This window comes from Columba livia, chromosome 1 (assembly GCF_036013475.1).
Source record: "Columba livia isolate bColLiv1 breed racing homer chromosome 1, bColLiv1.pat.W.v2, whole genome shotgun sequence".
NCBI classification, from domain to species: domain Eukaryota; kingdom Metazoa; phylum Chordata; class Aves; order Columbiformes; family Columbidae; genus Columba; species Columba livia.
Genome location: NC_088602.1, coordinates 131,257,656 through 131,272,775, shown reverse-complemented (window position 1 = coordinate 131,272,775; position 15,120 = coordinate 131,257,656). Strand labels below are relative to the sequence as shown.

Sequence of the window (15,120 nt, the reverse complement as noted above, 5' to 3'; positions counted from 1 at the left end):
GCTTTCACAATTTATTGTTTTCAAACACTCCCTGTGATCTCAGAGATCTGAAACTGTTACATCTCAAGAAAGCTTTCCAGAAGGAAATGTGTTTCCAGAAGACCATGTATCCTGCATTTTCCAAGAATTAGCAACCCACAAGCTGTCCCCAGTGCTCAAAACAGAGCCGCTTAAAGTCACTATTCATTAGGAATGGCTAGAGCATCTTGTTGGCACTCCTTTGTTGCATCAATGTTGAATTTCATTAAAGGATATTAAAACAACTTTTTTGCGCTTTCTCTCGGTACGTGGTTACTCTGTAAGTCCTTACAGAAAGGGGAGGACCTGTAAATTGTCTAGAAGAGAGGAAGGGTCTGTACAATAGAGCTGCCTAGGACCTGATCACTTATCACTTGCTTACTCTTTTTTTTTTTGTGTGGGGGGGGGGGAGTAGAAGCCTGCAGCCCTTCCTGATGGTTCTTTCTTTCAAAGTCTTATCATCTCTTAATTTAGCACAGTTCAGGCTTTTTCAGAAATTGGTAATTTGTCCTATGATGTAGCTGCATATTAAGAATACTTTTATCCTCGGTTGCTCTATTAAATAAGGACTGACCAGATGGACAACTCCCTCTCTCCTGGGCAAGTTACATCTAATTAAAAGCAATTCCCTCCTTCTACTGCACACTACACATATCATCCAGATGACAGGACTGGTAATTTCAGCAAAAGCTCAACAAGATTTCGATAAAACTTGCTGTTGTTGTTTTGTGATGATTTTTTTTTTTACCCCAGGGGAGGCAGGGAGCCAAAATTCCAACTGAGCAAAACAAAATTAAAAGTAGATCAGTATTTTCTGTCTCAGTAGCATGTGCTATGGCATATAATGCATGTTCCCTGCTTCACAAAGGAAATGAAAGAATGAACTTACACAACTGATGAAATAAAGATATCAAAGTATTACTTGCCCCAGCTGATATATACACTTCACATATAATTACTATTTAATATCTTTGTTTCCTACAAACCAGAAAAAAGCTTACTCTCTCTCCCAATTCCCTCTTCTTGTAAATAAGCTGATGCAGAATCTTCTAGATTTGCAGTTTCTACTTGACTTTCTTCTTGAATTTATTCTTCTTTGCAAAGTAATGTGGCTTACAAAATGAAGCTATTTAAAATCCTAAATGAATAAGTGTTAAAAAATAATAAATTAGTATACAAGACTGACATGAACAAAACATATGTTTTACTCTGAAATATATTTAGATGGGAGTGCATAATTGCCTGTTCCTTTTCTAATGGCCTGAAGCACAGTGCTAAATCTGAACTTTATTCCCAAAGTCTATGCAGTCACAGAGCAACGCCCCCTCCCTGGTTCCCGACTGAGTTCAGGTCCCCATCGTCTTTCACGTCCTGTCTGCGGGAGTGATGCAGCAGCTTCCATAAATCTCACCTCCCACTTGACTACCATAACTAAATAGCAGGAAATGGCCATCAGCAGTGAGAAAGATGAAGGAGAGGATGGTGGAAGTGCTGGCCAAGGCAAAGGGCCACAGCTCAGGAAACTACACCAAGAGTTCCAGTTCCCAGTAGGTAGGGGTGTAAGTCCTGCCATACCAGCCTCCGACCTGAGCTCAAAATGTGTGTCTGTCCTCTGTGTTTGGTTTTCTCACAAGGTCAGTACTGGAATGAGTCCAGTGACTCTTTTGGCTCTGCCCAGCCTCCCCACACCCAGGCCAGAGCCCCAGGAGCCCCACTCCAGCTCAGTCCAGGGCCCTCAGCTATGTCAAGCTACATTGTAGGAGTGCTGGTTTCCAGCCCTGCCTCTGGGAATGGACCTCGGACCCATGTTGTTGGTAGCTGTCTCCTGGATAGCTGTCTTTGACATGTCTGTCACAGGTCTCCAGCCCTGTCCCCTGCTGATCCCAACAGGACTTTGTGGCTCTGGTTCATCTCCTCACCTCATCCAGGCTCTCAACAGACCAGCACTTGGCTGGTACTGGCAGCTTGACCTCACTGCTCCCCAACATTAACTTCTGTAGGAGGAGCAAGAGAAAAGGCTTTGGATCATGTTGGAGGATTACACCACAGACTGTATGGAGATAACTCACTTAAGCCACAGAGAAGTCAACAGTGACAAAAAAGTCACACTCTGTAACACTCAGTCATCTGCTTATTCCTCAAAAACCACCACCCCAAAACCAGAATCATCTTTATTTGAATGTGTTCACAGATTCTGTTACTTTTACATTTTAATTTTTTTTCAAAAAAAACTTTAAAAATTTAAACAGAAAAATGTTAAAATTACTTTCCAAGAAATCCAGCTTCTTCCAAAACACTGGTTGCATGGAGTTGCATAATATTTCACATTGATATGTTTGCAATGTTCATGGAAAAGACAAGTGGTTTGACTTTCCAGGAAGCCAAACGCCTCCAACTGCAAAGGGAATCTGCTCCCTCCAAAGCAAAGTAACCAGCAGCAGCCTATGTACATATCAAAATGAAGGAGGACTGTCAACAGAAATAGAAAGAGGTTGTTCTCAAACAGAGTTACTCGTGTTGAATAGCTCAGTGGCAAAGCTGGACCTCCATTATTTTTAAAGAACTAATCAGAGTCCTTCATCTAGAAACTGAGTACCTCCAAAAATTAGTTTCTATCTTCGTGTTAAATGTCCAAAAGACAACCAACAACAAAAAAGTGTACTTTTAAAGTGAGGTGTATCTTTCTGTCATAAAAGAAATACAGTCATACATTTATACAGCTAGAGCTGAACAGCAGCAAAACCCAGTGTGCAGTTACTGGGAGGGCACAGCAGAGGGTCAACCTGGCAGGCACCTGGTGGGAGGTGACCTGCTACAGCAGGCTTTGTATTTCCAAAAGCTCAGCAGCAGAATTTTCCACTAAATACACAAACAGGCACTGGAATTTTCTTTCAAGAAACTGGCAGTGATATCAGAAGTAAAACCTGTGACAAAAAAGGCCACTTTCCAGGAAAACAAATGTGAAAATACAGTCACAGCTCAGCCTCATTTTCTGTGTTGATACCTAAACCAGAAAAAGGCTGAGAGCCTTGGATGAACTACTTCCTGGGAAATTAAGGCCTGTTTTTAGTATTGAGCACTGCATATAGGATTTTGTTTCCTGTATATGTTGTTTCTCTGATTTTTTTCCCTATTCAACTTTCCTGTCCACCCAAGGTGTTTGGTAGAGCACTAGTGATTCAGATGGTATAACCAGATAAATAACTGAGTTATTATATTTATGAAGCAGAGATCTCTCTGTAATAAATGTACCTTGTAGCTTGATTTACAGCAAAATCCTGCTCCTCTTACTTCCCTGATGAGACCTACTTAAGTCAGTGAGACTAGTCATGATGATAAGATAATTAAGTTTTTAGTACAACTCTGGTTAGTGAGCAGAATGCAGTTCTGAGATAATGAATCCACTAGCTCCAGCCTGATACTCAAAAGGTGTTGATGATTCTGGTATTATTCTTGATGTGCTCCGAGAAAAGTACTTTTTACATTAAAGCTGTAAACCCTGTATAGGACACAATTCAAATTACCTTTTAAATTAAAGAATTGCTTTTAGAATGGCAAAGTTGAAGTTCAACCAGCATAGCAGTGACACCTAGAAACTGACAGTCAAACTCCCCTAGACTAAAATGCAAAGATTTGCATGAATGTGTTTTAAAATGACAGGAGACAGGAATGGGAGCTTCTAAGCAACTTAGACTAAAATTTTAAGAGTGAAATGCCTAAAAATAGGCCCCTGAATGCATAGTTAGGCACCTATATAGAGGCTGCTTGATTTTCAGTTGTTCTGATCACCCAGAGCTCCCATTAACTTCAGGAGCAACTGTGGATACTCAGCTGTTCCAGAAATCAAGACACCTTTATTCACGGGTCTAAATATGGATGTCTGTGCCCAAGTTTGGGGGAAAAAAATACAAAAAAAGCGCGGCTTTTTTGCTACAGAAACGTTTTATAAAAGAAAGTAATAGCCAAGTTTCATTTTCTCAGGTTACAATGCTTGAAACTGAATCAACATAACAATTAATAGTGCAACACATCTGTGGCAGAAGACTTTGTCTGAGGTGAATAGAAAGCTATTCCAAGATCTGTAGCTCTTAATTAGCAATCTGAAACATTTCATAGATATTTCACATCCTGAGACTGCCAAGTGTTACCAGGCCACCTAAATCTTTTCCATAGTACTTTAGTGTTGCCATTAATAAGCTTTTCAGGCTGGTCTGGGGAAGACTTTGCAAGATTAACTTTTCAAATCTGCTAGTATTAACTATTTCACTATTTCAGAATTACCATTTTTTCTGCTTTTGGATCAAGTACAACCAGCAGACTTGAGCATATTTTTAAACACTATAAAATATGAAGAAGGGGGAATTAGGCCTTTAATTCTGTTGTATGCACTCGGTTGTCAGAAGACTTCTGAACGCTGTTTGCTTAAAGACCTATTTTGAAAAGTAATCCTGAGTTGATTTTGTGTCTAAACCGTTGCCAGGTCATGCGGAAGTGGATAAGTGCCAGTCACATGATAGAAAATCTGCAAGAAAAAAGAAAATTTATGATGGAATTATATATGACTATAAATCTGAGAGTGTCAAGGAAGTAACAAATTAAAGGCATGCCAGATGAAGACGATGGATATTTATATGTGTGTGTGTGCATAGAATATGGTGTAATTTACCTTTATATACTTGTTTATAGGATCTGAACTAAGGCTCCTTGCTGTTTTGCTTGGAAAAAAAGAAAAAGCAAAGACTCTTGTTGTTTTTAACTAAGCTTTCAAAAAAAGCCAGGTAGAGGAAAATGCTTTACTCTCACTGTAATCTGATTTTGGTGATTTCAGTACTATTTTGTAATATTAAAAGTCTCCAAAATTGATTACAGTTTTATATGCCTCATTTCAAACTATTCTTTTAACTGTACTGTCCTGGGGATGGGGGATTGTTCTCCTCATTTTCTATGTTTGAGTCTTTCTATTTAAATACCTGTTTGCTTTATTGAATATAATGATTGGAATATTTTATCTTAGATGTTTTTCAATGGCACAGTATAGCAGAGCTTTGGTCATGACTGGGGCCTTTGTGCAATCCCTGACAGACAGAAAGTTGCCACTGTTAAGAAATCAGAACAAATTGTGCAACACAATCACTGGCTGTGTTGTAAGACTTGGCAGCGATGGAAGTGGCAACAAGAAAGCTCATGCTGCTTTGTCATAGCCAGGGACACGATTTTAGGTCAAGAGTGAGGCAGAGGCAGTCCAGCAGTGAAACAAGCCAATATTATTCTCATTGCAGGAGGGAGCCAGGGGTTTTCAACAGTCATATTCACCTGACATCTCTCAGCTGTTCTATATTTCTCAAGATATGTCAGTATTTCAGTTGCTAGGAAAGGTGCGGAGAGGGAACAGACTGATGCTTTTTTTTCCTCCACCAAACCCCTTACATCCTATGTTCTCCCACCAGTAGCAACAGCACAAGGATTCTCAAACTATTTTCTTGGTTAAAGCTAATGTCGCCTCATTTCCTGGGTTTGAGAACATGGGAGTGAAGTTCAGCAGCCCTAATGGTTTAGTAGTTCCTGTGACACTACACTGTTCTCAACTATGCTGTATCCTCTGGGGTTGATCCCCTACACCAGTGCGGTTGGTCATGGGTAGGCAGGTCAGAACCCTTCTTCGCACTGGGAATACACATTGCCACTGAACCTCATATGCTATTTGTCTGTCAAGAAACACAGCGACCAGCCTGCACAAAAATAAAAACAATTAGAAAAATGAGGCTTTGTAGGAAGCAATTGCTTTTCTTCCCCAGGAAATAATCAATATGAAAAAACTTCCCTATCAGCAGTACCGTATGTAGGATGAGACGTGCCCTTCTCCACAACATGGGAATGTGTTGTGAACAGTTGCGGCACAGTGACACGAAGGGTCTGCGAGGGTCAGCTGAACTGGCAACAGCTAGGAGTGCAAGGAAGTGCATTTGCAAAAGACTCTGTATATGTACAAACCGAGCCTATTTGCTCTCCCCATTGGAAACCTAGCCCAGACTGCTGGAATGCCAGAGTTCCAGATGCCTGCAATGACAGGCCAAATTTAAATAAATATTGGGCTGGAAGTGAACCTGTCATTAATAATGAATTAGATGTATGTTCTATTATCTTCTAAACAGCACCTAAAAGCATATTCTGCAAAACCAGTAAGCCAGCACATTTAGAAAGATAACTTTTTATCTCCACAAACCTGAAAACTGTTAACAACTAACCTGTTTCTCAATGTCTTCCAACAAACTACTGGCACCCAGGCGGAAGAGCTCTGGTTTTAGCCACTCCACTCCCAGTTCGTCCTTCACCAGCATAAGCCAAGTAATAGCATCTTTTGCTGTCCGAATGCCCCCAGCAGGTTTAAATCCGACCTTTATACAGAAAAAAAAAAAAAAAGTGCAACACACATTTTCATTCATCAGCAACCCTAGAAGAGCAATCAGCATTTGCACACCTGCAGTCTCAAAGTGCCTGTGGTATATGTAACAGCTCTGCTCTAGGAAGTATCAGACTGCAAACAATATAAGCTCTGAACTAGTGCTGAGAGCTATCATGCCTCAGACATCACTGCAAAAGACAAATTTTTGTCCCGAGGGACAGCAAGTGAAGGAGTAACACCTCCATCCCCAGTGCACTTTCTCAGGAGCTGGGTTTGAGGCCCAATGGGAATTCTTTGCCCTTTACATATTAGGCCAAGGGATCCCAGCAGGACACGGGATATCTGCATATGACCTACTGCTCATGTTGCAATCTAATACCAAATACATAAGAACAAATACATGTGCAATAACATAACACCAAGGATGCTGAAATAAAGCATGTGACACAGCTGACTCATGGGGAGGGCAATAAGAGATGGCTGTACCTTATAAAAGCATATGCACCAGAGCTATACATGATCGGGCTGTACATTCAAACCTATCAGAGGTTTAATTTTCACTGAACTTTTCTAAATGGGGATATTAGGTCTGGTTTTACCAAAAATCAAAAGTTTTGTGCTTCACAGGAACTGCCAAACTTCTCTCCCAACAATACTGGATACGCTTTCAGTCCCTTGATGTGAGACACAAGTCATATTTGGGCAGGTGAATTGCCATGTATGCAGAGGCACACACGCCAAGAAAAAATTATCTTTGAGGTGAAGCATGTCTTGAATCCCATGGTCAACCTGCAGTACAGAGTCAGCACTGAGGTGACCTGGTGTGCACCCATAGTAGCAGTCTTTCGTTTACATGTCACGTAAACACATCTCATTCTGAGACAGAGCTTGTGACACGCAGCTATCAGATCTCTCATCAAAAAATTCCTCACCTGCATTAACCAAAATGTTGGCCAGCAGCAGCTTACTAAATTCTTGAAAACCAAGGAGAAGTAGGAAAAAAAAAAAGAACAACTGTACTGTAGCACACAGTGATTCTTTTTACATTTCCCTCTGCAATAAACCTTTACCTTGGGTGCGCCTTCCTATCAGCCTCCTTCAGCAAGAATTACTGTTCTGATTTCTATATATACATTTCCAATAAGACAGGAAAAAGCTTGATAAATGCAAAACATGAAGACTGTGTTTTTTGTGGATGGATGGATGCATACATGCATGCATGAGTATATGCATAAATCTGTTAAAATCAGATTTCCAAAAGGAATTTAAACCACAGCAATTGAAAAGCATTTTCTAGACAATAAATTAAAACAGTGAGAATGTGTTTTCCCTCAGGAAGAGAAATTCTAAAAAATTCAAATTTAGATTTCTTCCTAGAAATATTATAACTCTCTGAGACAATCTGTGGCAAACCCAAGTAAAATATAGTTAATAAGAGAATTAAAAACACCATGCAGAACTCCGTGTTCTTTTAGCAAATTCTGAAAGCTCTTTTCTTTGCAAAAAAGCTGACAAAGACAAGCCTGTCCTCTCCTCCATTTACCAGCTTTCCAAATGGCACATCTGACTGCTACAAAAATGCAAAAAGGAAGGGGGGGAAGAATTTAATTCAAGAGCAGTACAAAGTCCAGCTACCACTTTCCTGCTATTTCACGGCATTTCATTATTTTGCTTAATAAGTTCATCTCCTCAAGAATTTTCTCTTCACCTTATATTATTAAAAGTAATAAGTTTTTCTGGATTGGGGGTTTTCCCAACAGAAAAACCAATTTATGTATGTCCTTCAATAATGACAGGAAAAGATTATTTCCCATTATATTGCACACTTTTCATATCACCACCACAGCTTATCATTCAATAAATGTTACTCCGCAACTTGTTCCTTTCCTTGAAGAAGTTTAAATTCTATATTAACGTGTTTTTCCCAGCCAATGCCTTGCTAGAAAGCACCCCTACAGCAGCAAAATTAGTTTGTTAAAGAAACCATTTAGAAATCTCATCACTGATAATATTGTCTTCAGTTAATACAAGCACATAAAGTCAGTTTACATCCAATTCACTGACACACACATAAGCACTCAATAACACATTTTATGCAGTGAATGCATCCTTTTAAAGCAAAAGGTGAATTCAACGTTTATATCCAATTATAGGTACAAAGCTGCGTTAATGCAGCAGAGTTCAACCTCTGGCACACAGCCCGCGTTAGCAGCGCTGGTGCCAACGTGAGTCACCCGGCCCCAGGGATCTGCCTCAGGTTGGCAGCAGCCATGATGCTCCTGCAGAGGCGTAACTATCCGGGCTGCCCGAGCTGTTGTGTGGCAGGGGGAGATGCAGGCTGGGGAAGGGAGGAGTCAGAACAGCTCAAGGATCCATGTTGGCCTCATCTGGATGACTACAGAGAGCACACAGACACATGTCCAACCTGCTGTCACATCATCCCGAAGCTCCAAAAGCCCCTGAAGCCATCTCAGCCCCTATCCCACTGTGCATCCCATGTCCTAACACCACACCTCAAAAGGCCACCTGCAGAAGGGACAGAAGGGTGAGCTGGAGAGGATGGAAAGGTGACCCAGAAACAGGAAGAGAGTGTTTTAGCTTAAGATACAGTCTCCTTGCCAGAGGCTGTAGGTGAGGACAAAGCCCACCGCCAAACACCAGCTCCAGATCTAACTGGCAGCTCCTACTTGCCAGGGGACAGAGGAGGTAAAGGGTAGCTTAAGCCTTCAGAGAAAACATTCTCCCTTCTCACTGCTCCAGTGCAAGGATAGATGGACAGACAGGTCATCACTGGCTCTGTTGTATGCTCCCCGCTGTTCCAAACCTCCACTGACCTCACTTGACAGCGACCTGACAGACAAATGGCATATCCCAGGACATAACATTCTCCTGGGTCCTGTCCCTCCCTCCCTCCATCCCGGACAACAGGATCCAACTGCATCTGCCTTCTTGTCCCATTGGAAAGTCCCCCTGACAAGGGAGGAAAGAGCAGAATTTCTCTCTTGTGTTGACAGAACAGAGTCAGAAAATACAGTTGTGTACACTGGACAGACTCTTGATGACCCCAAATTTGTACAGATCCACCAAGGTTTATGGGAGTATGACAATCACTGTCAGCTTGAGATCTGCCCTGGTACTGAAATAACCATGTAAATACCTTAAATGGTGAAACAAAACTCAAATCCAAATGCAGCAGGGTATGCATCAAGTTATTCAAGGGAAGAAAGCCAAAAGTGTTTACTTTTTGGGTTTAGTTTTTGTGGGTATTTTTCGGTTTTGTTTTTTGTTTGTTTGTTTGGGGGGGGTGTGTTTGTTTTTTAAAGTATACAATTATTAGCAAATCAAGTGAGGAATACAAGAAAGAAGTCCCGTTACCTATTGCTCATACAGCCATAGAAGTTATATACATGGATTTATATGTTCTGCATTTTGAAACTTATTCCAGTCTTCCTTCTCAGTGAGCCTGTTTGGCTAGTTTTTATAAAGGTAGTGAGAATTACCTTGTTGCCAGTTTGCCAGTAGTACTCTCTAATGGCTCGCATCATGACTACTCCAACTGGAAAGGTCGCGTTTTCCACTTCCTTGCCTGTAGATGTCTTTATAAAATCAGAACCTGAAAGGAAGTGAAAAGCTTTATGGTAGTTTTAGAAGACGAGCCACTCTGCACATATATAAACCACGCCCTCCAGCGATGTCCTCATGTTTCATAGTAATTATGAAGCGATTCTTTATACGAATGTCCCCTTGGTGTTGGTGCTGATCTTGCTCTGGTCGAGACTAGAGCAGGAAGGTGAGATACCCATTCAGTTTGACAAACCAGGGGCTAAATGAACACCCCAGCTCTTAATTCTTTGTTCTAGCTATCAGACCAACGATCTCTTCTGGATAGTCCAACGTAATGTATATTCCTTGATGGACACTCAATCTATGTGTAAATATACATTAATAGGAATGTGTCTGACTAACCACAACAATGGGAATTGTTTCCTCTGAAGAAATTTTGCTTATAAATCAACGTTTTAGTATTTCCACAAGGATCCTTCTGAACAAAAAATAAATTAATCAGTTTCTCTAATTTAACTTTGCATCCATTTAGTCTGGCATTTGACAGTCTAGTATTGTATTTCCCAGGGCTGTTTAAAGTGAAAGGAAAAAAATCCCACATGTATTTATGAAACCAGCTGTGAAATACTGTAAACAGGGGAAAAAGTCCCTCCTTATGCATTTTGCAATTGTAACATTGCAAATTACTATACTTAAAGCCATGGTATAATGCAGTAACAAGGTCAAAATATCTGTGCTATTTAAAGAAAGAGAGTTAGCCTTGGTCTTTTTTTTTTCCTGTTTTCTCACTTGTGAACAATATTCTTTACCACCTATCACTTGCATAGTATTCTTGTGCATTCTTGCTCTTCTGAGGTGGCTTAAAACAAATCCTGCAGCACAATATAACAAAAAGCTAAGAAACTAACCAAAAATTTGCTTTGCGATGTCTGATCCTGCATTGACACCATACAATGACAAAACTTTTTCAATTGCATTAGGGCACACTTTATCCCTGGGAACCGACTTCTTAGAAAAGGTGTACTGTGGGATCGTTAATTATCAAAAGTAATTGGGAGAAGGAGAAGGATAATTCAAACATCATGTAGTAGTGAATCATCCACTTCAGTCAATTGGAACTGCATCTGCTTCCTCTTCAAATTTGGCGTAGGGTCCATTTTGTCTCTTATTTGAATGACGATGCCTCTGCGACATCTCCTAGAGGGAGCAAGGGAGGTTTCACTACTGGCCCAAATCAACAAGTAGCCCAGACTATTGATACATTTGGAGGGTGTACAGGAGCACACTCCAAAGACCTGTCTTCCTCATGAATGCTGGCACACAGGTAGGTCTCAGCCTGATGGGAAGTTAAGACAAAGCCAGGCATGTTTCTGCATCCTGTAATTTAAACACAATCAAACAGTGTCACTAACACTCTGCCTTGTAAGATCACAATTTTCTCTGTAGGCTTCCTGTTAGGCATTAAAGAAGCCATTTGTGATTCAACTGCACCATCCTATGACAATTCCCATTCTAAACAGAAAGAGTTATTCAAGTAAAAAAGTTCCAACTCCAGAGAAGGTGCAATGTGCAGAAGAGGCAATTAATAGTCGATTGAGCTTTGCAAAGAATGGAGCACATATAAGAGACAATTGAGTTACATATTTCAGAGCTACTCCCTTCCAGAGAGACACTATGGAAATCTGATAGTCACATTAAAACAAATAGCAGTAGAAGTGGGACTTTAACATTGCCAAATTATATTTTTAATTTCCTTTTCGAAATGTAGCACTTAAAGTCCTTCAGCGCAATACTTTTCATTTTTTCTAGTATAAGGTAAGTCAAAGCTTTTATAAGTCTTATAATTACAAGTCTCTATGGTACAGTTTCATTAAAAACTTTCATTAAACAACAGCTGCCCTTGTATATGGTCTTCTAATCAATTTGGTCAAACAGAATGACTTCTAATCAGCTGTTGATAAAAATAGAAGATGAAATTTTAATTCTAATAGATTAACCACAAACTCAAGATAGTCTTCAAAATCCATCTAGCTCTATTCTCCAGTGGATTTAACGACTATTCAGCAACTCATTACTAAATAGAACAAGATGAACATTTTCCAGTTCATTAAAGAAATGTACTATGTATTTTTGCATTGTCCTCATGATTCGTTACAGGGAGTCTTAATTACAAGATAATGGATAATGGTTATTAAATGCAGACTCCAGTAATGAAGCTCTATTCATTTGTGAGCCTCAGAGACTGCAAAGAGGGGAAAATAAAATTACTAGCTTCAAAAGATTAACGGATCAAATTATTATTCAATTTTGAAAATCTCATTCAGACTTCATAGAAACAAGAAGAGATTAAAAACTAGTATTAGTACAAAAGTAGTGCATTTATATATTTATTTTTAAATAATATCTTAAGGCTATTACCAGAATAATCAGCTTTAGATGTGATTATTAGACAAACATACAGCCAATTTAGTAGCATCCTCTAACAATGAAAACAATACATTTTTATTTCCTGAACAAATTCTATTTATGACACAAGATCTTGCTAGCAGGACTGCATGCAGCCTCTTGCAGAAGATGAAGATGCACACTAGCAGAGAGCGCCACAATGCAAGATGCTATTAACGTTTAGATTTCAGGAGTGAAAAGGGGGATTTAAAAATCAGCCACTGCCATAAAAAACACCTCATTAAATAGACTTTATGCCAACCTTGTAACAATAAAGGAGTTTCACCAAGTCTATTTCTTATTCAAGTTTTCAAAAACAAGTCTAAGGAATGTTCAGCAGGAGTTTCATCTAGAAATTTATGTGATGATTTAGAAACTTATCACCCATCATCCCATCTTCTTATGAATGTACGCACTCAAAAAAGTCAAGGCTAGTGTTAAACAAATCCTGATGGCTTTCTCCTTCCTTAGGGTGAATTACACAATTCAATGAAACACTGACTTAAAAAAAAATGAGTTTGCCAGGGTAGATGTCTAGGCTGGAAGAGCTCACACCACTCTTTTCCAGTGTGTAACCACAACACTACATTGCATTTCACGGCAGCAAGTCATGTAAGACTCATTGAATCAGTAAAGAGTGGAGACATCAAAGACTGTTTGAAACACAGAAGCATTAGAAGCCTGTTTCAGGTGGGCTTGCTGCCAACCTAGTAACCTACCAAGGCCTAGCCAGCACAAATTGCATCAACTTACTTTAACCAGAGATGGAAACCCTGAATAAACCTTAAGAAATGTGAACAGTGCCACTGGCTGTTGAGAGCAACCAAGCTCTCAGTGCCACTGTGAGCTAGACCACTTGGGCTGCAGTCATCTGCCTTGTGAAATCAGGACGAGTATTTTAAGATATTAAATCCCTTTTTCCCTAACTCTCACCCTCCATATACATACAACCCTCAGTCATCACACTACATCAAAGACCACTCAAAACAAGCCAGCTGAATGTGCACAGGCTAAAAAGAAAAGCGGTGTCTTCACAGCATGTTGCCAAACTCCAGATGTAAAGGTTAAGATGAAGCCCATTAAATTACCTCTAGTCTAGATATCCACAGAGCCCTGTTTACTGTGGCACCTGAGCAGAGGTGCAGAGCTGAGGTATACAGAAGCTGAGTGACTTGTCCAAATGCTCAGCAAACACGTGGTAAGGAAGGACCTGAATGTCCTGGTCTCCTGAAGGCCAGAAGTGCTGCCATGACTGGCCCATGCTACTGCTACCCCCTACATAATTTTGAAACACTACAAAGCTTCCCAGTCCACTTACCACTCAAGCAGAGCACGAGAACTGGAGAATCTTATTTAGGTGACAGCACCCAAGAAACATGCTCTGGTTCCATAATTAAGCAATAAGGAATAATAAGCAGTATAGCAGTCGTGGAGTAATCACAACCTTTCGGTAGCGAAGTGCTTCAAATGCCCTTGGGGAATGATTATCTCCTCATAACTACAGACTGTATTGTTGCCTTACTCTTAATAAAGAACAAAGATGCGTCTGGCAGTTTTAAACAATAGTTTAGAGAGAGATGCTTGCAGAGGGACAATTATGCCATGCTACTTTGTAAGCACTTGCAATGAGCACAAATGTATCTTTGTTGCTGCAACTCAGATGTAAGAATATGTGGCAACATAGGGTGAACACATACCCTTGCAAGAGTTCCAGGACTGGTGGCAAAGAGAAGGATGCTGCTGAGGGGACCTGCATAAGCCCCTGCTGTTTGTGTTGACAAGGTGGCAGTGATAAAATAGTACATTATCAAATGTGCATAAAGTTCCATGTGCAAGTCATCTTTCTATTTTATGTGTACCTAAAATAAGGGTCTTAAGATTCACACACAATTAGCCCGACTTGGGGTGACCAGGTTATCAACCCTCTGAAAATTAAAGGCAGGGCAAGATATAAAAGGCTAATGTGGTCCCTAATTCTTGTCAGTTGAATCATTGTAATTGTTCACTTACATGTCCTTATCATACTTCAGTTGCAAGATAAAATATATTTCCTGGAGATTAAATTTGCCATTGAGAAGGAGAAAAGAATACGCAGCTGTGACAATTTACTTTAGCAGTAGCTCACCGAGTAGTTTTAACTCCATCCCACATGGCTATGTTGCCAGTCCACTTGGTTATGTACCTATGCACGTTCTCACATGCCTGTGTCTGTCTGAAAAACACTGGCTTGCAACTCTGTCTTTTCTGAACTGCCGGTTTTTTTATATTATTTTCAGAACAGTGCCTCCATGGAGAAAAAAAAAAAGGGGGGGGGGGGAATCATAAGGGTCCGTGTTTAATGACTGTTTACAAATAAGACAACTTTTCTAACAACCCATCCTATCATCTCAGCTTTGTTTTCAAGACTCAAAATGGATGCTTCCTCACTCATACACCACCTCCAGTAACAGGTGTTCTGTGGGCCAAATGACGCCCTTAGGAACTCTTCTGCATGCACACGAAGGGACAAATTATGAAGTTTATACTTATGCAAAATTCCCTGTAGATGATGCTTGAAAGAATACAGCACTCCTGAATTATGCATAGCTTGCTAATGCACTATTATAGTGTCTACCACAGGTCTCCATAGGATACTATTACCTAATTAGTATTAGTTTCTTGTGTGTTCATTTAAAATGTATTTCTTTAGA

The 15,120-nt window shown here is 40.1% G+C and overlaps 1 protein-coding gene across 3 annotated transcripts in view; it reads right to left on the bottom strand.

Annotated features, from left to right (window-relative positions):
- Window positions 1-2,174: 2,174 nt before the first annotated feature.
- DERA (deoxyribose-phosphate aldolase) overlaps window positions 2,175-15,120 on the bottom strand; it is a 55,352-nt gene continuing 42,406 nt past the window's right edge. For all 3 annotated transcript variants that reach the window (XM_065030219.1, XM_065030211.1, XM_065030230.1), the window contains 3 exons: window positions 9,922-10,034; window positions 6,264-6,413; window positions 2,175-4,540 (listed from right to left, as the gene is read on the bottom strand). In XM_065030219.1, coding sequence (XP_064886291.1) covers window positions 4,484-4,540; window positions 6,264-6,413; window positions 9,922-10,034 — 320 coding nt within the window. In that variant the 3' untranslated portion in view covers window positions 2,175-4,483. The remainder of the gene's footprint in view (window positions 4,541-6,263; window positions 6,414-9,921; window positions 10,035-15,120) is intronic.